At 39.6% G+C, this 25,903-nt stretch overlaps 3 protein-coding genes across 3 annotated transcripts; all 3 read left to right on the top strand.

Annotated features, from left to right (window-relative positions):
* The first annotated feature begins 1,407 nt into the window (after nt 1–1,407).
* On the top strand, nt 1,408–14,719 carry opn1sw2 (opsin 1 (cone pigments), short-wave-sensitive 2). The gene is made up of 5 exons (XM_036560110.1): nt 1,408–1,783; nt 2,241–2,409; nt 12,222–12,387; nt 13,140–13,379; nt 14,602–14,719. Exons 1-5 carry the CDS (start codon nt 1,408–1,410, stop codon nt 14,716–14,718), a joined length of 1,068 nt encoding a protein of 355 aa, XP_036416003.1. The 3' UTR covers nt 14,719.
* A 5,702-nt stretch (nt 14,720–20,421) lies between these two features.
* opn1lw1 (opsin 1 (cone pigments), long-wave-sensitive, 1) lies at nt 20,422–22,347 on the top strand. The gene is made up of 6 exons (XM_036559015.1): nt 20,422–20,524; nt 20,903–21,199; nt 21,322–21,490; nt 21,616–21,781; nt 21,893–22,132; nt 22,249–22,347. Exons 1-6 carry the CDS (start codon nt 20,422–20,424, stop codon nt 22,345–22,347), a joined length of 1,074 nt encoding a protein of 357 aa, XP_036414908.1.
* A 1,377-nt stretch (nt 22,348–23,724) lies between these two features.
* LOC118799332 (red-sensitive opsin) lies at nt 23,725–25,726 on the top strand. The gene is made up of 6 exons (XM_036559100.1): nt 23,725–23,827; nt 24,234–24,530; nt 24,708–24,876; nt 24,959–25,124; nt 25,234–25,473; nt 25,628–25,726. Exons 1-6 carry the CDS (start codon nt 23,725–23,727, stop codon nt 25,724–25,726), a joined length of 1,074 nt encoding a protein of 357 aa, XP_036414993.1.
* Nucleotides 25,727–25,903: the final 177 nt, after the last annotated feature.

Genomic DNA, 25,903 nt, shown 5'->3' with positions numbered 1-25,903 from the left:
ACTGGCTAGCAAAGCGCACGAGACTGCACTGATGGGCACTGCACACATACTTTTAAGGTGTAAGCCTAAATGGCTCTTATTTCTAATTGAGATTTAGACATACATACATCATCTAAACCGCTTATCCTACTGGGTCGCGGTGGGGTGCTGGAGCCTATCCCAGCTGTCATTGGGCGGAAGGCAGGATACACCCTGGACAGGTCGCCAGTCCATCGCAGGGCAGACAGACAGACATACACAGTCACACACACACTCACACCTAGGGGCAATTTAAGCACGTCCAATCGGCCTGACTGCATGTTTTTGGACTGGGGGAGGAAACTGGAGTACCCGGAGGACACCCACGCAGACACGGGGAGAACATGCAAACTCCACACAGAAATGACCCTGGTCGCCCGGCCGGGAATCGAACCCAGGCCATTCTTGCTGTGAGGCGACAGCGCTACCCACTGCGCCACCGTGCCGCCCGAGATTTAGACATGATACTGCAAAACAAAAAGTTGTGAGAGGAGTGCAAAGGATTAAGGATAAAAATAAGGCTATTGATAAGCATATTGTTTACCCCTCTAAAAGGCATTCTAAAAAGGCAAATTTTATTTCAGCTGAAATGCTGTTTATATTTCTATCGTCGGTTTAACACAAGAAGTTTTGCCACCCAGCTTCATTTAACTGAAGAATGAATGTTCATACTTATTCAGTATTAATGATCGCTGGTGCTTAGGTGTTACACAAATGTTGTTATGAAGATATGATGCTGCTATCAAAAAGCTACATGTAATAAATAATAGTGATGTAGCATGGCCTGGGCTTTTATATAGCCTGATTCAATTCTGATTCATATAATGCAGATCATCAGAATAATCCCCTTCTTGGTTAAGGAAATCTCTGTGGTTCTTCCAAAGTCAGGAACATGCAGCAGGCTGAGCCACAAAGATGAGGGATAATTCCCCCGGAGTGGATTACAGAGAAGCCAAATACACGCGATTAGCCGCTTTAGCAGCATTGTCTGGCAGATTAGCAAACAGCGCTAAGACCGAATCATAGTGCTCAGTGGATGGGATTATCCAAATTAGACAGGTTCTGCTACTGGAAAGGAGATTAAAAGTGGAGTGTCTTATACAATACAAGTGTATTTGCAATGTACATGCATGTGTGTATGTGTGAGACAGTGAGCATGTAATTAGCAGGAACAGCCCTATGAGACCTATAAAAGATCACTTAGGACATCAAGTAGGACAGAGATTTCAGACAATAACCTGCATTCACAGTCTGGCTGAAGAACATTTAGATGTTGCACAATCCCTAAGCAATGCTGTAGCTGTGTGTAGAGGGACAGAAATAAAATTGTAAGAGCCTTTTCGAAAATTTACTGCTGTTTAGTGTTTGGTGGGCTCTCACGGAGGCAAAATGAAGAATCGTCAGCAAGAGTTACCAGAGGATTTCTACATCCCTATCCCACTGGACACCAATAACATCACAGCCCTCAGTCCCTTCCTGGTCCCACAGGACCACCTGGGAGGGACAGGAATTTTCATGGGCATGGCGGTCTTCATGTTCTTCCTGTTTGTCGGTGGAACCTCCATCAATGCCCTCACCATCGTCTGCACCATCCAATACAAGAAGCTTCGATCACACCTCAACTATATTCTTGTAAACCTGGCTATATCCAACCTGCTGGTGTCCACTGTTGGCTCTTTCACTGCCTTTGTCTCCTTTCTCAACCGCTACTTCGTGTTCGGACCCACAGCATGTAAAATCGAGGGATTTGTTGCGACCTTAGGAGGTACTGTGTGTTATTCTCTGTTTAGCATAGCCATGCTGTCTATATCACTGTATCATTTTCCACACTGAAATAAATGGCTGACTGAATTAATAATTCAATTAATATAAAATTACATACATCAAAACAATTGGAAAAAGTAAGTCAACTAAAATACAAAATTCTGTTGATATAATTTATTCATGTGAAAATGATCTGACATTTGAATGAAAGCATTTCAATGTATATGCTATTTTTTCCAGTGCATATGAATATATACACACAGCATACGTATATATATATATATATATATATGAACATATGATTTCTTCCAAAATCTGAAAGAGAACATACATTGGGAGGTTTTTGCTGTTGAAATTATAAATACTCGGCTGTTTACTCTTATTTTCTCAAAGGCACTACAGGGTTCACGATCAGTAGCTCACTGTATGTTTGCCTTTTGTGTGTTTTTTCTGTGTAGGTATGGTCAGCTTGTGGTCTCTCTCTGTGGTGGCCTTCGAGAGGTGGCTGGTCATTTGTAAACCTGTGGGGAACTTTTCCTTTAAGGGAACTCATGCCATCATTGGTTGTGCAATCACCTGGTTCTTTTCTCTGCTCGCCTCAGCACCACCGCTGTTTGGATGGAGCAGGTCAGTCTAGAAAAAAAAGAATGAGTTTCATAGTAGTTACTGAATAATTCATAGTAGATACTGAATAATTTGTAGTAGTTACTGAGTAATTTATAGTAGTTACTGAATAATTCAAATCAAATCATTACTGAAGATTTATAGCAGTAGCATAGCCAGAATTTGATCTTAGGAGAGGCCTGGTTACAGGTAGAGGGAACTGGCTTGGAAGCATTATGTCCCAGAGACATCACTATAGTGAGGCTGACAACCAACAAGCCTACTTCAGTGTAGCTAGGTATTATAACCAGAACTGCCTAGTCACTTTAATAAAATTGCAGTATACAGTAGGTAAAGGCTAACTAATGAGAGTCTTACCTCTGACAACACTAGGCATAGATGTCCAGGGTGAATGGTTGCGAATGTCTGCAATTTTTTTTTCCTGCAGAATCAAACTTTGTTTTCTTTACAATGGTGTTCATGTACAACATATACTGTATGGAATAATGCAACCTGTGTCTGCCTGAAGACACCTTTAATCACTCCTGTAAGGCAGATGACACATTGTAATGAGGACCCTCCCAATAACCCCCTCTTTCCTCAGTTCAAGATGCCACTCTTCACCGAGCTAATGGTAAAGTTGGGCAGCTTGTGTTGTACCTTGTTTCTCTCTTTCAGGGAACTGTTGAACTGTTTTTTTTTTTGCATTCCCTATCAGTCAATTCACTTGGGACAACACATAGCGTATGGCACATATATTCACACCCTGCAAAGCAGACACCGAACAGGGAGAGCACCCTAGTGCATTTCAGTCCCCAAAGAAAGAACTGCATAAGCCACTGAGGGGGCCACCAAGTCCAGGCAATGCAATCACAGTAACATATGAGGTGAGGCAGCAGTGCAAATGTCTCCTATGGGGATGCTCTCAAAAGAGGCTCAAGATGTAGCCATTCCCCTTGTGGAATGAGCTCAGGTAACTCCAGACCCTTGCTTCTGTAAGGTAATGAAATAGCTTCCATAACCCAGTGGGAGAGATGCTGTTTAGACTCTGCCACGGACTGGGTTGGCAAAACAAGACAGACAGCTGGTCACACATATAGAAAACCTGAATACGATTAATGTATATACACAGTGCAGAGCATGTGCAGCCTTTGCTGATCCTCAGATGCAAATGGAGAAGCAGAGAAGTAAATCATCTCGCAAGCTATAAGACATAGACATAGCATCACCTGGCACAAACTGAGTACATGAAGGGTACACTGATGGTGCATAGAGATCACCCACACACTCTGTAGAGGCTAAAGTGAGGAGCAGAAGCATATTATATGAAACAAACTTCATGCCCACAAACTCCAGCAGCTCAAAGGGAGGTCCACATATGGCTTCAAGGACAAGAGTACGTGGGACTAGTTATAGTTTTTAAGCATGGAACAATTCTCATGACACATGTAGCTAGGGGATGTGCTCCCAACGTGACAGGCTGATATAGACCTTTTTTGTCGAGAATGAGAGCACTTGCTCTAATAACTGCTGAAGGAAAATTAAAATATCAACAATGAAACAAGGGAACAATCTCTCTCCCCTGACAACAAAAATTCAAATGTGTTTCATTTATATGCATACAAGCCTCTTATAGAGGCAGCCCTACTAAACTGTAGCAACGACATTAGAAGGCAAACTGCTGGCCATCAAAATCAACCTTATAATTTTAATTATTATTGAAGATTCATAGCAGAATTATAGCCAGAATTTCATGTTAGGGGAGGCCTGGTTAAAGGTTGAGGGGACTGGCTAGGAAGCATTATGTCCCTCACAATAGTGAGGTTGGCAACCATGATAACCAGCAGGTAAGCATGGAGACACCACAGCTCTGGTCAGGGATGAACTATTTACCCGCCTGCCTGAGACAGAACATCCCTGTCAAAAGGAAGCCCATGGATCTCCTGCAAGGAGACTGAATATTTCTACATACTGCATCCTCCTCACAATGCTCTACTGGGGAAAATGCATAGAGCAGAGTGTGGGACCATGGGTGTGCCAGTGCATCCACTCCCAGGGGTGTGCTGTGGTCTGCCAGAAAGAAAAACAGAGGACAATGTACATTTTCTCTGGATGCCAAGAGATCTACATTGGCTCTGCCAAACCAGTCTCCATTCCCATGCTGGAGGCCTCCTCTGGAGAGGAGGTCTGTCCCTAGGTTTAGATGACCTGGCACACATGTTGCCCTGAGTTACAGTAGGCAAAGACTACACCACTTCAGAAGGAAATGAGACAGCATCAAAAGAGGAAATGAACCTCTTTGCCTGTTTATGTATGGTACTACAGTGGTGTTGTCTGTTCTGATTAAATTGTGCTGTCCTCTCAGCACCAGGAGGAAGTAATGTAGAGATAAAAAACTGCCAGCAGCTCCAAATAATAAAGGAGAAACTGGTGAAAACACAGTCTGTGCTAGGGTGACCAGACGTCCCCATATTCCAGGGACAGTCTACATTTTTGGTGGCCTGTGCTGGAGCTTTCACTGGAAATGTTCCTGTTTTTAACTGTGAATTAAAAACACGCCAAAAAGTCCTAAGTTATTGTAGCAGAGCAGACGGGCAGACGTCTCGCACTGTGCTTATTTTGACCAACCGAGGGGGCTGGATACTGTCATCTACTAACCACTTCTACCACTGGCTTGCCTTCTTTTAGAGAATATTGCTGTGTAAATTTGACCAGAAGCTAGCAGTTGTCATGTGAGTCCACAACAGCACCACAAAGACAGAAGGTAACCCAGGGATTAAAAGCAGGGGTGAGGTTATTGGACTTGAATCGTACTACCAGGTGATAGGTAGGCTGATTTGTATAGGCATACAAACTGCTTGAATGTAAGCTACCAGGCGATCTACAATTTTTTTTTTTTAAACTGCTTCACTTTTTCAGCCATCCATACATGACAAATGGCATATGTTCATAGCAGCCATCTCTGTCTCTCCAGAACTGGAGCTAGCCCAGGGGTGTATTTAGGGTCTGGCTATTGGGCTATAGTCACTGGTCTTTTTTCTGTAGCTACAAGTCTCTTTTTATTGCCAAAATATTTCATATGAACATGCATTATGAATAACGAAAGTAATAATGCTCACTTAAAAGAAAAACATTGGGGTTTTGGTTGTTATAATAAAATAAATAAAAACATATGCACCGAAAATTTATGCAGATGGTTGATTATTTGAAAGACAAAAAATCATGCCTTGTAAAAACTAAAGAGTATCAGTTTTATTTCATAGCAAAACAGCATTGAACTTACGTAAAAGCAAATTGGCAATAGAAAATGTGTTCAAAGGAGATTTTTATCTCCACCTTGAGAAAAGCAGCATTGTGCGGCACTCGACTGTAGAACACGCTGGAAAAGCAGTGGGGGTGGGGGATGCGGGGCTTTCGAAACTGCAAGTGGTAACCCATGACAACAGTCCTCTCTGCGCCACTCTGCTGCATGGACAGCGAGTTGGACGTGTTTAGCAGCATTTGTGGGGTAACGGAGACCCCCTGTGGCTGAGTTGTGTATTACACACACACACACACACACACACACACACACACACATACACACACACACATGTATATATATATATATATATTTGATTTTTTCTTGCGCATATTAATGCAACGTCTTTTGTTGTGTTTATAATATAATATAATTTTCCCACCATACTGGGGGCTTGATAACATTGCACTTTTGGAATGAGTTCTGTGACTGGGCTGAGGATATGATAATAATGAAATAATGTCTTGAGAGAACAGGTGCTTTGGGAACAGTGTTGGCACCGTTACATGTAGTGCGCGTCAGCTGATGGCATTCCTCTGGCCAGCGACAGCGCAGCTCAGAACAGCGGGACAAACATAGGTTGTAATCCGAAGCAATTCAAACCTCGTCGAGCAGAGCGGTGTCCCCGCTGGCAGTTGGTCTCCGAGTGTGTCTAAACACATCGCTTGATAGTGCGACTAAACTCAAAGCTCTGGCCTTGCCTGCCTGCGCGCAGTAAACCTCACCTGGCTGAGTGAAAGAAAGAAGGCAGTATTTGAATGGAAGCACGATTGTTCCTGTTTGTGCCAAAATGTTTGAGAGAAGATCCTGATGTTTGCGCGAGGAATGTTCCCGTTTGAGAGGACAGCGCTGCTCGGAGCGCGCAGCTACTGAACTTGAATGCGCTTGTCAGCATGAAGTGCGGCAGATAAACACCTTCGGATTTGCTCAACAAAACACTGTGGTTTCATTCAAAACTAAAATCTGCACAACAGTGCATTTTCCTTTCAGAGCTTGTATGTGCAAAACACTCCGGTTTTCATTCAAAGTGGAAAACTTGCTTAATCGTGCTCTTCACCTTCAAAACTCGCACGTGCGCGCAAATCATTTCTGCTCTCAGCTCCACAGCGCGCGCTCAACTTTCACATCTGCTCACTGTAAAAAGTCTGAACGTTTGTGTCAAAACTCCAGCCAATCAGAGCTGCCGGGGGGCGGTTCCCGTCAGCGCACCAATCATGGTGTCTTTTCTTAAGCAGCTTTATGCCAATTGTTTAAGGTACGTTCGTGGCTGTGGTATTGAGTCGGCTAGTGTGCTAGTAGCCTCGACATTAGCTAGATGGTTTATAGCTTTCTATGTAGTATCAAATGAATAGAAATGATTTATCAGTTATACTCTGTCATAAATAATAACGTATTAATCTAACTAACATTGGTAGCTAGGTCATTGGTTTCCTACCAGAGGGCTTAACGTTAGCTAACTGCAAATATATAGCTTAACATAAGTCAACTAAGCTGACGTTAGCAAGGTTTCTTTGAATGTAGCTCACAATGTCTGACAGTGTTCTATTGAAAAGTCTTAACTCTCTTATAGCGCTTGTCTTCATAGGCTCATCTTGTTAATCCTGTATATTTATCTTGTATAATGGTGTCATCAAAAAACAATTTGAGCAAATCTGAAGGTGTTTATCTGTCGCACTTCATGCTGACAAGTGCATTCAAGTTCACTAGCTGTGCGCTCAGAGCAGCGCTGTCCTCTCAAACGGGAGCATTCCTCTCTCAAACATCAGGATCTTCTCTCAAACATTTTGGCACAAAACTAACTCCATAAAGCTGCCAGTGACAGCTTAATGGAAGGGGAGGTTTGCAGCCCTGCCTCCTTAGCCCCTTCTAGTTCAAGAAACTAAGCATAGACCACTGTAGTCTTGTTGTCATTTTGTGGTCGGCGCCACGCTCTTATGCCCATATTAGGAACTCCGGATCTAAGCTCCATTTCTCCATGGCCAGAATGAATAGGGTTTTCGAAAAATCGCCTCTATTGCACCCCGTGTTAAATAAAAATGTTCAGAAACAGATACGTTTTGTCCTGTGAACATTCTTCTCTCGAATACCACTGGATCATCTGAATTACGAGGTTGTTAAATAGTTGAAATATGAATATTGCTACATTTAAGCTAAAGCTATTACACACTGAATTCACGTCATTAGACTGGCAGCCTCCTTAGAGAACTTGTATAAACTGGCTCTGGCCTCCTTAAGCAGGTTTGGCAGCGTACATTTCCATGTTTAGACTGAGGGCAGATGAAAAGAAGCAAGAACGAAATCAGCAGCTTTCCCTGCAGTTCTCTGTTCTTCATCTGATGCTCACTGAAACACGATAAATATTTCCTTTTAGCTTGTTTTGAAAAGATCTACAAACATGCCTGCACTCAGGCTAATCCAGTACAGACTCAGCTTAATATCACTGTCGACCCCCTGATAAACTGATATAGGCTATCAAAATATCCTAATTATTACTTTAATGCTGGTAACATTTTTCTGAGGACATTTTCTCAGGACATTCGCCAGCTTTTTGTTCAAATTTTCCCGTTCCACCTTAAATGGTGCAGCAGTCATGTTCTGAACTGCTGCACCATTTAAGGTGGAACAGGAAAATTCGAACAAGCAGCCGGCGAAAAAGAAGCTGACTTCAGCTTCATGGAAGGTTGAAAGGCATAATATGAGGAGGTTTCACTGTTTACACTTAACAGCTGAGTAACATTAAATTATTTTTGCTGTTTCACCAAACTAACAGGTCAGTATTTTGTCTTGTTTGCTAATGTTTGTGATAGCTAGTCAGAGCTACTGCACCATTTAAGGTGGAACGGGAACATTCAAACAAGAAGCTACGAAAAAAGAAACTAAATTCAGCCTTGTAGTTTTAACACGGGTAGTATTTTTGATAAGGAGTTTTAGCCTATCAAAGTATCCCACCCAGAGAATTTATTTACGGGTATTCCTGTAATTATGCGCTACGGTAGAACATTTTGATAAGGTAGCACAACTCGTCAGAGCACCACCACAGCCCGCCATAGTTTCGTGTAGCTTAGTGACATCAAATTGATGTGCAGTAGCTTTAGCTCACATGTAGCAATATTAGTATTATAGCTCTTCACGACCTCGTAATTCTGAGGATCCAGTAGTATTCGGGAGAAAAATGTACACAGGACAAAATGTATCAGGTTCTGAACATTTTTATTTAACACAGTGTGCAATAGAGGCGATTCTTCGAAAACCCTATTCATTCTGGCCACAGAGAAATGGGGCTTAGACCAGGAGTTCCTAATATGGGCATAACGAGGACTACAGAATGACGCACGACTACAGTGGTCTATAGCCAGGTACCGCGGTGTGGGTCGACAGTGGTTTAGATATGTCAGCTAGACAAGTCTGCGAACAGCGGAAGGCAGTGCACACAAATATTTTTTTTATAATATGTAGTTATGGTCATTTTACATTATGAGTCAAATGAATTCTTCTAATTATGTCATAGACATTACCTCAGAAAGTCACACACCCCATTTCCCAATGGCATTGGTTTCTTCCAAAAGTTGCTAAACTGATGATGAACGGTGTGCTGCAGATGTGGTTAACATAGAGCAACAATGCCCTCTTCAATCGAATGAAAAGGAAAACAAATTTGTTAATACACACTTCAGTGCATTTGAGAAATATTGACACAGTTGACTTCGTTAGCTAATGGCCACTACCAGCTAAGGTTGATAACCATCCAGCTGTTTAGCCCTCTGGCTCGCAAAGCTACTTGCTAGCTTGCAAGCTAAAGCTTGTTTATTAATGGTAAAGAAGAGCTGAGGGAACATTATCAGAGTGAGCAGTCTCATCTGTACTCATGCTGTTTCCTACACTGTAAAGCTCACTGCACATCTTAATGAAATAATTAAATTAATACAACTTAAATACTACAGAAATTTGGAGTAACAATCTGAAAAAAATCAAATTAACTCAAAAACGAATTATTGAGATATTAACTCAGTTATTTTGAGTATGACTTTTTTTTCAGCATATTTTGAGTTAAGGTAACTTTATTCAAATGTATTATATTTACTATTTTTATTGAACTTGACTTTACATGCAAATACAAACAGGCCAGTAATGGGTTGTTTTTAAAGACTGTTGAAAATTTATGTGGCTTAATCTGATAGACAGCATGTTTACATTTAAATGATTTGGACTTTCGTGCTTTTTTCATAATTTTATTTTGATGATTTCAGACTCAAACAGGATCTTTGAGTTGAATAAACTTATTAAATAACTACTCTTTACTTGATAAATGTTTGGTCAATGCAACCTTCTTGAGTAAAACTCACATCATTCCTATTGGCTCTTAGTACCATATATTTACATATTGGGCATGTCTCTTCACTATCTGTGTCTTGTCATTCTCCCCAGCCTACCTTCCCTTGTGTCAACGAGATTTATAAATTGTAGTGACACATGCCAATCAGTACTGATCAAAAATCAGTGTTGAGAAACTGTTCCTAAGTACTTCACTACTGAGTGTGGTTCTGCTGTGGCTTAATGCTACAGAGACTACATCTGGACTGTACTGTCAATGTTTGGAGAGGTGGTCTGTAGTGGCGTCAACCTCCTATGTTCGAACGCTCGTATGCTTGTCGTTTTTTTTTTGGTAAAAGTTCCCCTCAAATTAACAGAAAATGTGTTTTATGATCATAAACATAATGCTATATGCTTACAATTTACTGCTGAAAGCAAACAATCTTAGATGCTCTTTGTATTTTTTTATAAAAATAATTTTTACAGTGCATATCACACCATCTGAGATCCAGTTTGTAGCTTAGATTTGTAGAAAAATGGTTCAACTTTCAGTAGAAAAAAAAAAAATTGAGTTCAACTTGTTTTATTATAAAGTTTTAAAATTACATTACCCATCTATTTGACTGGAAAGAAGACAGTTACAGCTCTCATATGATATCTTTTGAATGAAGCTTATGAAATATGAAAGTTATGAAGTAAAGAATTTGACAAAGTGCGTTGTGGAACCACTGGTGGTTCCAAGGAGTTAAAAAGGTTGAGGTGGACAAGACCATGTTACAAATGTCTATGATCATATTTCTGCAATACAATATGAATTTGTCAAAATGATAGCCTATTGGTGAATTTCATTTACAATGACTTAATTATTTTGAGTTAGAACTGCTTAAACTTAAAGACCCAAATACTCAATCATTTTAATAGCAACAAAACAAATGAATTTAGTACAATTTACTTAAGTTTAAATGTTATTCAACTTAAAACATTTGACGTAATCAGTTTCCTCAAATCATTTGAGTTAACTCATCAGGTTTTACAGTGTATGCACTGTGTTTGAAAATACAGCTATGAGCATGTTGGCAGGGTCCTTTCATCTGTGCCTTTATCATCAGTTCTCTAAATTCATTTTGACTATGGATACAGTCTTTTTAAGCACAAACAATTGACGTGAAAATCTCTAAATAAATATACAGTATTTACCGTAACCTAAAGTGGGAGATTACTAAAGTGCAAAAACCGATTTAGTGACATTTTAAAATAATCCCCCTAAAGTCTAAAGTGTGTGTGTTTGTGTGTGTGTCAAATTGCTGGCCTGTAAATACATACATACATACATCATCTAAACCGCTTATCCTTCTGGGTCGCGGTGGGGTGCTGGAGCCTATCCCAGCTGTCATTGGGCGGAAGGCAGGATACACCCTGGACAGGTCGCCAGTCCATCACAGGGCAGTGGCCTGTAAATAGTTGCCTGCAAAGTTCAGATAAGCATCACAATCAGCAGAAACATTTGAGCACGGTAATGCTGTGTTACATGCTGACATAAAAAAGAAACATGTTGTTCTATACCTTAATTGCGAAGTTGATTTAAAACTGTGACATTATGCGAACATGCAGTCGTGTATGCATTGCCATGGTGGGAAAAGGCCCAAAGATCAAGAACGTGGCATCTTCAGATTCATCCTGTACTGTAAAAGCCCTAGTTGGATTACACTGTGTAACAATTTTAATGTCATCGGAGGACCTTGTTTGAGACCTGGGGTACCAAGTGAGAGGGCATAGACCCCCATAACTATGTCTCTGATTCATAGTAGTTACTAAATAATTTATTGTCAATACCAAATCATTCTTAGTAGTTATCAAATAATTTATAGTAGTTACTGCATAATTTATAGTAATTATTGAATAATTAGTAGTTGTTACTAAGTAACAGTAGTTACTGCATAATTAATAGTAGTGCTGAGTAATCATAATAGTTACAAAATACTGAGTACTGAGTAATCATAATAGTTACAAAATTTGTAGTAGTCACTTTACAATTTATTGTAGTTATGAAAAAAATCTATTTGTCTTTAACATCTTAGATTTTTTCATATACAAAAAATAAAAATATTTTACAATTACAAATGATAAATATAGTGTTTATTGAAGTTTGACGTTTTTTTTTTGACAAAAATGAATGTTGCTGAAGTAATATGACCATTTTTATCAGTCTGATCTGTTTCTGCAGGTACATTCCTGAGGGTCTGCAGTGCTCCTGTGGTCCAGACTGGTACACAACTGACAACAAATACAACAATGAGTCATATGTCATGTTCCTCTTCTGTTTCTGCTTTGGTTTCCCCTTCATTGTCATCCTCTTCTGCTACTCCCAGCTGCTCTTTACACTTAAATCAGTAAGAAATACAGCACAGAGACACTAACAAATGCAACACATAAACAGATTTTTAAATGGCCAATTTAAAAATAACCTAAGAATAGCTCAGCCAGTTTGCATTTAAGTTGCAGTTACTGAATAATAAGCCTTAGGATGTTATCAGCCTGGGATTTTAAGGGGCTAATATGACCAGAACCACATATTAACTCTAACACACAATGCTTTGAGGAAAATCATCAATATGGTACCTTATAGCATATCTACAAATGAAAATTAGAATAAAGATTAGTGTTAGGACCAGAGACTAACCTATACTATGGTCCTAAACCTAATCCTCATTTTCATTTGTAGATTCATTTATGTTTACATTTTGGGTTGAGATTATGATTAGTGTTAGTAGAAATGTTTTGGGTTATTGAAATGTTGAATTTAAGAGATATTTTAAGATATTGTTGTTGCCTTTTTTACACAGTTTGCCTGTCGTCTACACTGCAGGTCATGAATTCTGGTCCAGACAGTTTAATGTTTTTTTTTTTTTTTTCTGCTATTCACACCTGATCCAACTTATTAGATACTTACCAGGTTTAGTAGGTGTGTCAGAGCAGGAGAAATCACAAAATTGTGCTTGACTAAAGCCCTCTAGTACCCCCAGCACCACAGTGGTATTTTTGCAGTTCCTCTGTTGTCCTTTAGATGGCCTTTTAAGGATGTATAACTGATAATGCTTGTGTTTATACTGTGATTTCAGCAGTTCCTCTGTATGTCCATTAGGCAGCCAAAGCACAGGCTGACTCGGCCTCCACACAGAAAGCTGAGAGAGAGGTGACGAAAATGGTGGTGGTGATGGTTTTGGGTTTTCTGGTTTGCTGGCTGCCATACGCCTCCTTCGCCCTGTGGGTGGTGTTCAACCGTGGCCAGACATTTGACCTGCGGATGGGCACCATACCGTCCTGCTTTTCAAAATCTTCTACGGTCTACAACCCCATCATTTACGTCTTCATGAACAAACAGGTGAGGCAGCCACAAATTGTATTTTAAAATAAATAAAGCACAATTTAAAATAAAAGTGCCAAGTTTCTGAGCAGTAGCATAGAAGAACCACTTTTAGTTCCTTAAAGAAGCTTCCAATGCACCATCCTTTATAGGGAAATTCCACTGATTTTTGTAGATTTTGGCATAATTTCATAATTGAAATGTAAACAAAGTCATTCAGAGTGGTTTGATATGAAATGATTCATTGTAGAGAAACCTACTGTTTTTTTCACAATGGTGGTGATAGGAACCAGGAATCACAATGTCTACAACACAAATTTTATTTACTATCCAAAACCACCAGTAAACCTATATATTCCTTCTGGGTTTTTACATGTAATGTTGATAATGGTGAAATAGTGGTCAATCTATTATTTGATTTTTAAAAATACGTTTTTGGCCAAAACTTTATCTCAAAACAGTTGGAAAAAAGTCTCAGGCATCAGACAGCATATTCAAAGCTATTTAATGTAATAACATTCTGTGAGGTAAAGGCACTAAATTATTCAAATGTCTGGTTCCCATTACTAACAATGTAATCAAAACTCATAGAATGTTTCAGAAGCATGCAAAACTCACTATAAATTGATCAAAGTCTACTTTGTGAGAAAACAAGAATTTTGTCTTGTAAATTGTCTACAATGCAAATATATCTATTTTATTCACTATCCAAAACAACTAGTGAACTACTCGTGTTTTTTGAATTTTTATATAATATATATTTTATATATTATATATTTTCTTGGGTACTTTTTTGCCTAGCAACATGCTGCATGTACCTCTCTACTAGGAATGAATTAAAAAGTACATGTTTTAGGCCTGAACCTTACCTTAAAATTACAAAACGCAATGTGTCAGGCATCAGGCAGCATATTTGTAGCCACTGCATGCAGTGATTTCTGCGAGATAGCTTTTACATGAAACACTTCGGGCTTCTAGTTCCTGTCACTATCACTCTGAACAATCCTGACTCTTTTTTTTCTCTAGAACAGAGCATTTCACATTAAACTTTGAGGTCCTACACTGTTAAAAATGATGGTTCTTCAAGGGTTTATGCATTAATGCATGCAAATGGTTCTTCGAGTGTCCATGGTTCTATATAGAACAATTAAGGTTTTTTTCTAGTATTGTGTGAACCATCGCTGAAACTATGTGTCTAAAATTTCCTACGTTATAAATCTCTTATGTGTTTGAACTCCAGTTCCGCTCCTGCATGATGAAGATGATTTTCTGTGGTAAGAATCCGTTTGGAGATGATGAAGATGCCTCCACTTCATCTCAGGTGACCCAGGTGTCTTCTGTAGGACCAGAGAAATAAACGGAGAATCACACAGACCTGCAGCTTTTATCCGCAGCATTATTACATTTTTGGGTTGTTCAGAAGATGTCTGCAGAAAGAGTGTGTTTCTGTGGCTGTAAATGAAGAATATCATTTCTAGTAATCAGATACACACACACACATTCACATATGTAGCCATTGTATTACCTTGTGTTGCTTATTTACAGAGAAAATTCCAAAATTTCAGCATTTCTCTTCTGACTTACCCAAAGGTAAAGGTAATTTTGTAGTTCAGTGACAGAAGTCATGGAGCTCTGTTGTCCTGTGAAATGTCTTCGGTTCATATGATGACTTTGGTGAAGATTTTTTTTTTTTTGCAATGTAAATAATGAATACATATCAAGTAGGATTTTATTTTTACTTTTAATGGCATTGTTTCAAAATATAGTACAAGTGCATGGTTTTATGAAAAAAAAGAAAAAAAAACATTTACAATAAAGGCAAAGTATGAAAGAAAATGTGGTGTGAATGTGTGCAAAGTTTGTGTGCATTTCCTTAGGTGGAGTTAGATATAGATTTAATAAGTGTCATCTGCATTATCTATAATAAACCTTGACATGAATCACACCAGGCTGAAACTACTTTGAAAAGAGCTATTTTGGCAATGATTACAAAATTAGTACATTTAGGGAAGAGGTTGGCATCATTTACTACTTCAAACATATACAGCACCATATCTCTTCATGACATGTTTGCTCTGGTCATCTGGACACTGGCTCCACTTTCCAAGATGTACAACAGATTGTTAGTTGACCAAGGTCTTTGGGATGGACCCAAGGCCCAGTGGCATTCCCTTTATAATTTATAACCGAGGCACTAAAGCTCTGGATCACCATCCTTGTGAAGGTTTAACACTCATCGTTCCCTTTGGTTGCAGACTGAAAACCAATACAAACAGTCAGAAATCACAATCAAAATCATCAATGCAGACAGATTTGAGATTGAACCAAAACAGGGTGATTAAGAGTGATGGTCATTTAGGCTGAAAACTAGCATTTAACACATATTTTCTGTCATGCAGAATGTCATGATGTATCCCTCAGCCTCATTACTTTGACAGAATTCATGGTTTTGTATCCTTTTTGTGTTTTTGTTCATTTTCTCACTACATTACACAGCATATTACACCAGTGTGTTATATCAGTCAATGGGTATTCCCAATGCAATAAAGAAATCATCTGATATACCACTTATGTAGAGACAAATAAATAATAAAGCCTGCCCGCAAGTATCAGTCCTAAAGTACTTGTAGTTTTTCAAAAGTTTCTCCCACTTTCAGAAAACATTACCAAGAAGGCTTTCCTAGTCTTTAAACCAGATAATCTCACTACTAAAACTACTGTGGTACCACTGTAAGAGGCAAGTAGATATGTAGGCAAACAACAGATGTTTCATTGGTTTAAATTTTTCTTTTTGGCTGCAGTGCCCCTTTAAATATTGCCAGGGCCTTGTTCAGCTGCTGCTTCTCCTTCACCATTACATGTCCTAAACACTAGGGGGCAGCAACAGAAGGAGGAGTTGCAGTTACACATGAATCTGCTTAGTTAGTCACTGCATTGTTCTTTGTCATCATGGCATTCAGACAAGAGAAACATAAAAACCCATTAAAACATATAAATCCCGTTTACCACATCTAACTCTAACACGTAAACTCTACTCATATCTCAGTATTTTTGATTGATTAAATGCATAATTAATGCTATTAATGCTATAAAGGTATGTTTATTCTGCTAGGAAAAACCAGCATAGATCAGCATGGCTGGTCACCAGCAAAACTGGCATATATTTGGATGCTGGTGTGCTTGTCAGCAGCAATGGAAATTGATATAGAGTGATCACCACCAAAACCAGCATATGTTGACTTTTGAGGCTGGTATACTGGTCGACCTGCATGACCATGCTGGGGTGAAGAGTTAAACCAGAACCACACCAGCACTAGACCAGCTTAGACCACCATAAAAAGCTTGCTGGGCTGTGCTGCTTTTCAGCAGGGTATAGAGGTATACATCTAAAATGCAGCAAATTCTAACATGTACAGTGCTGATAGCATGACATACTAAAAATACATTTGTAATTAAATTAAAAAGTAATCTTTTTTTTTGCATTTGTAAAACTTACTTGAAGTCTTATTTCCAGCGCTGTAAATAAATACAAACTTTCAATTTCTCTCAGATGAAAACTCTGCTGCAGAAAAGAAGGCAGAAATTAGCAAAAACTTCATGGTGCTACAACTAACCATGTTTCTAAACAAAATGCATATTACATTTTTACAAAAAAAAAATGATGATAAAAAACAAGGCACAGTTTGAACAAACATTCGGCCTTGTTAATTTAACATCATTTTCATCAGCAAAGCCTGTTCACTTTTATTAAGTGTACATTTCAGGCCTAAAGAAATGCAAAAACAAAATCTGAAAAGGGAAATACCAGATGACGAATATCATTTATTGAAGACCAGACTGTGACATGAGCCTGGGCTTCCGTTGGCATTCAGGTGTAAATCCGAGTTCTGCTAGTAGTGAACTTTTACCAATCACGAATAGTTCAGAACTAGCGGAATTCCAGACATACAGCTGATAAAATGCTGCAACACGCGATGGGTGGAAAAGCTTTTGCAGAATTTGCTTGATCCATCATTCTCCATAATCCATTTTTCTAATGTGTGCTGTTTTAAATACATTTTATCTACAAAAATCAATCAATCAGTGTTGAAAAACTGCAGAAGAATTCCTCCCAAATACTGTCAATACACTACTGTCATGCTTCTAATACAGTTGCCTTAATCATTCCTGATCATTGAACATAATCCTAATCTCTTCTCAAAAGGTTATTTGATTTAAATAAATATATAATAGTACAATGCTATTCTTTCATTAGACATTCAAGTATTACTTTTGGCTAATTCTGCTAATTCTGAGAATCTTCAGCATAAACTTCAATCATTCTCTCAACAGAATTGAAGGACCTATGTGTCACCTAATATTTGAAAAATGAAAGAATGAAATTAAAAGTTTACAGACTGCTCTCACTCTTCTTGCTAGGTCCATCTTCATCATTGTGCATCCCCTGGACTGCCAGTGTTAACTTCCTCCTGTTCCACTTGTTCACAATAGACAAAACAGTTGAGGTTAGGGGAGGAAAATGCCCAGCAGGATGTGGTGAAAGATTAAAGCCTGACCCCGTGGAGGTTTTCTGTTAAACCCCTCTTTCCCTAACCTGAACCATCAATCCGGAGGGATTAGGGAGGTTTGGACTGCATCCTTGTCAATAGTAATTAGAATGTGATGTTCAGGGTAACCAGGCACCCCAAATGTCCCAATAAGCTGCTTTGGACCCGGCGGAAATGTCAAACCTTAACCTGCCTCATAGTAACCTGGAATGTAACAAGTATAAGCTTTAGTATGTCACTGGTGGGCACACTGATGAGGAATTAATTAGTGAAAGGAACATTTTTAAATGAGCAAATTAAATTGCATTGTACACTGAATCTGCATTTACTTAGCTATTGCAACGTTTTGCGATGTAACTTGGTACTGGTTTTGTTTCTGTCAAAATTGAAGATCAACAGTCCACTCTCTACATATTTAAATTATATATGTTTGCTGCCAGATGAGGATCTAGTCGATCCTTACAATGGCGGTTTAACTGGGAACTATTTGTTTGTCGATGTTCATTGGTTCTAAAATTCAAACATCCCTTGAGGGCAGATTGGAATGTTATTATTACTGTTATTACATTTTAATTTAATAATAAAAATGGATGTACATTGTGTACCCTTTATTTTTGATATTTTGAAAAAAATCTTAATCTGATCTCTACCTTGTCTCTCTTACCACTCCAAGGCTTAGTCTTGACTTGAACCTGATGTGTCTCGGTATTGACTCATACTCACCTCTAATACTGCCTAAAGTTTTCAAAATGATTTAAAGCAATTGCTTTCCAAACATTTTTCACTACTGTCCACAGACCATTGGATTTTTCTTCTTCACGCATTTCCCAAAGTACAACAAAGTTCCCAACATAATCTCAATAGGATTTAAATTGTGCCTGAATTTCACCTGTTGAACTGTCTGGCACCTTGCATTGTCTTCCTTGAATAACCATCATTTGTTGTGTTTTCAAGTGAACAGTCAGGATAAGCAGTTGGTAAACATCAATGTATGGCATATGTACATGTGGACAATTATTTTTGACTGATAGTATACAAAGATGAAAGACACCAATGATAAGGACCTCATAGTCAACTGTTTATGAACAAATATGATTAAATTAGTTTTATATTGGCCTGCAATCAGCATAAGGTGTATTTCATTAAAACTGTTATAACTTATTAGAGGCTGGGTTCAGAGGCTTAAATTCACAGTCTAGCTGTCTAGAATTCCAGCCTTGTTGGGGGATGCTAGTAACAGGGTAACGTTTTACTGGTCAGTGGCAGGTGAGTGTTTGTTTGAGCAATAACAGTTTGGTCACAGATAAAAGTGAAGAAACACTAAGGCTCCTTGGAGACACTTGCCCTTCACTTATGATTTTTTTTTTGTTCTTTGAACCTCTAGTTATCGCAAATACATAATGCATATTAAACAATTCTAATCTATTTCTATTCAGACAGATAAGGCCCATAGTGCACAGAGAAACAGAGAAGAAAACTCTAGGATTCTGTTTGTTATTATCCTTGTCTTGGAGCCCTATGCTTTTTAACTGTTTTTACTGCCCTTCCCTTTCACCTAAAAAGCCAATATGAGGTTACTTTCCCTAACCTAAACCATCAGCTATGGGGGATTAGGAAGGTTTGACTGCATCCTTGTCGATAGTAATTAGTATCTTCGTGCAGAGTAGCTGGGCACCTGAGTTGTCCGAATAAGCCAATTTGAGCCCAGTTAAAACTTAAACTGCATTCCCGTCTCATATACTCTCTGTGGAACAGACATGAATTAAAGTATGTCATGGTGGAGTTCTACACACCCAGGAATTTATTAAATGTTTAATGTGATTAAGCATGTAATTGCTGTACTAAGGCTCAAACAGTGCATAAACCCAATTTTAGACTGAATTACACTCTGAGTAGAGACTGTCTACTTGAAATTCACTTTTAGTCTTGGTCTACTCATCCTGCAACCTGACTAATTAAAACTCATATTACCAAACTGTAGAGCATTGGTACTCAACTGAATCCATCAAAGTCTATTTGGTCAGCAAGTATGTTTCTAGCTATCTAAGTAATTGCAAGAGAGCACATATGGTCACCTTGGAGACCACTGGTCAACATTTAATCAGTATAAAGGAGTCTAACTAGCCTGCCTAAAGCTCCATGGCACAATGTGTACACTTCATCTATAACCTATAGAAATCCTACTTCTAGTAGAGAAGTAGCTTAGATCTTTGTAAGCCAATAGAATCGTAATTGCATCCTTTTTTTTTCAGCAGTAACGCATGCCTCAAGTGGGCACAGATACCAATTATGACCTAATTGTGGGAAACCTTAACTCAGCCTAGGCCTTGTTTGGTAGGTATAAAAGCACATAAACAAGGACCAGACATCTGTTGGTGCCATTTAGTGGGAGATAGCAGAGGGGAGACCAAACTGAAGTAGTGAGAACAAGCAGATATAACATAGAACTGGTGGAGGGGTGATCAGGCCAGCAACCAGAGCACCAACTGAAAACCCCTGAACAACCCCACAGGATGGCAGAGCAATGGGGAGATGCCATATTTGCAGCAAGGAGACGGGGAGATGACACAACTCGGGACACAGCCTTCGCATACACCAACAGCAATAACACTAGAGGTGAGAATGTTGTCTCACACACTATAGTCCACAACTCAAAACTTAGGGTTCCCCCTGCACTGCATAGGTTTGTCTCTTCATGGTCTAACTAGCTAGCTAGCAAGCTAATTATCATCTGGTTGGTTAAAACAGGACAGGGAATAGTTCAGGGTAGGGATGGAATGGGGGAAGTTAGTAGTAAATTGGTTCAAGAAAATGTATCAAATAAGTTAACAAATTTGCTGTTACTTAGTGGGCATACCCTACAGAATCCCTGTAAAACAAACTGAAATTGTGCTGGTGGTGTATTTAGGGTCTATATGTTTTAGAAAATGGTCAGTTGGATAGCTGTTGTAAGAGTGGAAAATAGCTTTAACACCTGTTGTTCTTTATTCACAGATCCCTTTGAGGGACCCAACTATCACATTGCCCCAAGATGGGTGTACAATCTTTCTACATTATGGATGCTCTTTGTGGTCGTCGCCTCTACCTTCACCAATGGCCTGGTACTGGTGGCCACAGCCAAATTCAAGAAGCTTCGTCACCCTCTCAACTGGATCTTGGTCAACCTTGCTGTGGCTGATCTTGCTGAGACACTATTAGCCAGCACAATCAGCGTCTGCAATCAGTTCTTCGGCTACTTCATCCTTGGACACCCAATGTGTGTTTTCGAAGGTTACACAGTTGCTACTTGTGGTAAGTGAAGGCTTCTTGATCAAGCATATGAGTGCCGACACAAGCAAAGCAACCAAAATGAAATGCTGATTTTATGTGCAATTGTTTTGTAATTGTTTCATGTTCCCTGACTAATCCCTCAGGTATTGCTGGCCTGTGGTCTCTGACTGTCATCTCATTCGAGAGATGGGTGGTGGTGTGCAAACCTTTTGGAAATGTTAAGTTCGATGGTAAATGGGCAACTGCTGGCATTGTCTTCACCTGGGCCTGGGCTGCATTCTGGTGTGCACCTCCCATTTTTGGATGGAGCAGGTAGGATCATCCTTCCATGAACTTTGTGTGTTGTCTTAATCATCAATCAGTGTTAATTATAAGGATATTTGCTTTAAAACATGTAAGCATGCAAAAGACGAGCCTTTGTTTCTCTACCTAAACAGGTACTGGCCTCATGGTCTGAAGACCTCCTGTGGACCTGACGTGTTCAGTGGAAGTGAGGATCCTGGAGTCCAGTCCTACATGATTGTGCTGATGATCACCTGCTGCTTCATCCCACTGGGAATTATTATTCTCTGCTACATTGCAGTGTGGTTGGCCATCCGTGCAGTACGTTTTCTCATTTTCTCATTGGTTCAGCAGGCAAAACTTGCATTCAGTAGTATCTTTTTGAACCCAGAAGACGAAAGTGAGTTGAGTAATTAATCTTTCCTCCAACAGGTTGCCCAGCAGCAGAAAGACTCAGAATCCACACAGAAGGCTGAGAAAGAAGTGTCCAGGATGGTGGTGGTCATGATCCTTGCCTATTGCTTCTGCTGGGGTCCTTACACTTTCTTTGCCTGCTTTGCAGCTGCTAACCCCGGCTATGCCTTCCACCCACTAGCAGCTGCCATGCCCGCCTACTTTGCAAAGAGCGCCACCATCTACAACCCCATTATATATGTCTTCATGAATCGTCAAGTAGGTCTTTGCTATTGAAAATGCCACTCTTACTTCACAGGCATCAAGTAACACATCACATGAAATGGCAGATTCAGGATTGTACTATAATCATCTTCCTTTTTATCTCTTTGCAGTTCCGCTCATGCATCATGCAGCTCTTTGGAAAGAAGGTTGATGATGGATCTGAGGTGTCTACATCCAAGACAGAAGTCTCCTCTGTGGCACCTGCATAAACACCAAAAGTATACCTAGTACAATGAATCCAGCTCACAGGAAATGGAAAACCATAAAAATCCATTTTTTATTTGTCTTCAAATATCTGCAATTATTTTCATGTGTGTTCAATGCTTGTGGCTAAAAATACTACTGATTGTTCTCCTGGAATGAGGGAGCAATACCTTGTTTCAAGACTATGTGTAAATGCATTACTTTCTCAATATGTTTGTGGCTGTGACTGAACAGTACAGCTTAATTAATTTTTGATTTTGTGATGGTTCTCAGCATTCACACAATCACATGCATTGTCTTCTGACAATCACGCAAGTGGGCAGTGTTTTGCCACATGCGGCATGCAATCTGCAGTAAACCTACTCACTGTTAGCAGATGTAAAAACAACTGTAGATTAATGTTTCCTTATGTAATAATACCACTGAAACTTTTAATTAATTTTATAGCCTCCTTGCATGCAAATCAAAAAGACAAAAAAAGGATAGATAAATGCCTATGTACAGTATATGTGGTTCTATTTCATTTCTTATGAAAATAAACGCTTGCAGCAAACTAAAATGATGCCTTCTCCTTGAATGTCTACTAACTGCAAGAACAAAATCTTTGCTGCACAGTGTATGATGTGTATATTGGCAAAGAAAAAGAGGTTGTCCTAGTTACCCCTTTGCTTTCCCTTCAAACTGCAAGAATCGCAAGCAACCTTAACAGCAAATGCATCTTGGCAACTATATAGTATGTAAATCTTGTTTCAGATGGCACATGTAGATTCCTCCATGCCATTTATCCATCATTAACCGCATGTCTGTGCAAAAGCTGTCCAACATAATTAAAATTTCATAATACTGATAAGCTAGGCTAGAGGCCCACCACTTCTCCTTGTCAAACTATGCAAGGTTGCCATAGATCTTATATTGCAACATCTCAGTTACAGGTCATCACCCTAAAAAACACAGATCAGCCTTGTAATCAGTTTAGAGGTGACTACTGGCTGAGGTTAAAGCTTCGTGGCACAATGAATACTTTACCTAAGATGGCACCCCAGCTTTCATGGAGCAATCGTAGCTTAGGCTACTTTCCTAAGCCAATAGAATCCTAATGCCAGGTTGTTTATCATAACGCATGTCCCTGATAACTTCACGTGGGTTTTTCTGCCACCCTGATCTCATTCAAGGGTTGTTCTAATCTGGCCTAGGCATCCTGTTGCTGGGTATAAAAGCACATTGACAAGAACTAGAAATCCATTGGTGTGCTTTTGATGACAGACAGCAGAGTGTAGAAGAACAAACGGAAGGAGTGGGAGCAAGAAAATATAGAAAAGATTGAGGTGTAACTGCCAACACAATCAAAGCACTAACCAAAAGCTCCTGAAATACCCCTCAGGATGGCAGATCAATGGGGAGATGCTGTTTTTGCAGCCAGGCGACGGGGTGATGACACAACGCGGGAAGCAGCCTTCACATACACCAACAGCAATAACACCAGAGGTAAGAGAGCAATTTGACACTGTAGTCTACATTACTCTACTGCTAGTCCACTTTACAGCTCCAGTTCTAGAGTTTCCCCTGGCATGCACTGTTTTGTGCTTGCCCACTATAGCTAGCCAGCCAGCTAATTAATATTCTGTCTGTTGAAGCAGGGTAGGTAGTTCAGGGTTGGGTTGGTTAAGGGGACTCCACTGAACATGGGAATGATAGTTAGTCTGAAATATCATTACAGCACCTTTAAAATGAATGAAATGTGGCTTGAGAAAAGCAATGAGTCAATAAATCACTATTTTTTATATAGTATCAAAATCTTGTATGCAGTGAAACAGTACTGCTCTGACATGCTCCTGCTATGGAGTTGTTCAATGTAGGACTAAAAACAGCTTATATTTATCTCTTTTTGTAGACCCATTTGAGGGACCCAACTATCACATTGCCCCAAGATGGGTGTACAATCTTTCTACATTATGGATGCTCTTTGTGGTCGTCGCCTCTACCTTCACCAATGGCCTGGTACTGGTGGCCACAGCCAAATTCAAGAAGCTTCGTCACCCTCTCAACTGGATCTTGGTCAACCTTGCTGTGGCTGATCTTGCTGAGACACTATTAGCCAGCACAATCAGCGTCTGCAATCAGTTCTTCGGCTATTTCATCCTTGGACACCCAATGTGTGTTTTCGAAGGTTTCACAGTTGCTACTTGTGGTAAGTGGAGGCTTCTTGGTCAAGCATATAAAGTACTGACCTAACACAAGCAAAGTAACCAAACTGAAATGCAGGCTTTATGTGCAATTGTTTTGTAATTGTTTCATCTTGTGGTAAGTGGTCTCTGAGCTAAATGTGAGGAAAGCAAACAAAAATCTCTTACTCATTATTTTTTAGGTATTGCTGGTCTGTGGTCCCTGACTGTCATATCATGGGAGAGATGGGTGGTGGTGTGCAAACCTTTTGGTAATGTGAAGTTTGATGGCAAAATGGCTACTGCCGGCATTGTCTTCACTTGGGTCTGGTCCGCCTTCTGGTGTGCACCTCCCATCTTTGGATGGAGCAGGTAGAATCTTCTCTTCTAATGAAGTATGAATTTAAAGACATTAAATGAACACTGGAGGACTTATCCTCTTTTTGCCTGACAGGTACTGGCCTCATGGTCTGAAGACCTCCTGTGGACCTGATGTGTTCAGTGGAAGTGAAGACCCTGGGGTCCAGTCCTACATGATTGTGCTCATGATCACCTGCTGCTTCATCCCCTTGGGTATTATCATTCTCTGCTACTTGGCCGTGTGGTGGGCCATTCGCACCGTAAGTAGTCCCATAGGTTCATGATACAAAACTTCAGAAAATTACTTCAGAATGATCTTTCTGCTCATAACAGAATGCTAAACACTGTAAATTTGCTTTCCTACAACAGGTTGCCCAGCAGCAGAAAGACTCAGAATCCACACAGAAAGCCGAGAAGGAAGTGTCCAGGATGGTGGTGGTCATGATCCTTGCCTATTGCTTCTGCTGGGGTCCTTACACCTTCTTCGCCTGCTTTGCAGCTGCTAACCCTGGCTATGCCTTCCATCCACTAGCGGCAGCCATGCCTGCCTACTTTGCAAAGAGCGCCACAATCTACAACCCAATTATCTACGTCTTCATGAACCGACAAGTAAGTCTTTGCCATTGAACATATGTAACTACCACTTTAGAAGATACATAGACAATGTTTAAGGACCATAAGCATTACCTTAATTAAACAAATGACAAGAAATGGTTTATCCAAGATTGTGACATAATAAAAATTTCTCTTGTTCTCTTTGCAGTTCCGTACATGTATCATGCAGCTCTTTGGAAAGAAGGTTGATGATGGATCTGAGGTGTCTACATCCAAGACAGAAGTCTCCTCTGTGGCACCTGCATAAAATAACAATTATACCTCATAAATTTGATTCAAGTCTTAAGGACGTGGAAAACAAACTCAAAACGAAACTTTTTATATTCCTTGTATCTTCAACATTTTCATAATAGTTTTTCTCTCTATTCCTTGTCATTTGCCAGAGTGTGATGAAGAAAAAGTAGTATGACAGTGTGTGTGTAAA

This window comes from Colossoma macropomum, unplaced genomic scaffold, assembly GCF_904425465.1.
Source record: "Colossoma macropomum unplaced genomic scaffold, Colossoma_macropomum, whole genome shotgun sequence".
NCBI lineage: Eukaryota > Metazoa > Chordata > Actinopteri > Characiformes > Serrasalmidae > Colossoma > Colossoma macropomum.
This window is presented reverse-complemented; position numbering and strand designations above follow the sequence as displayed.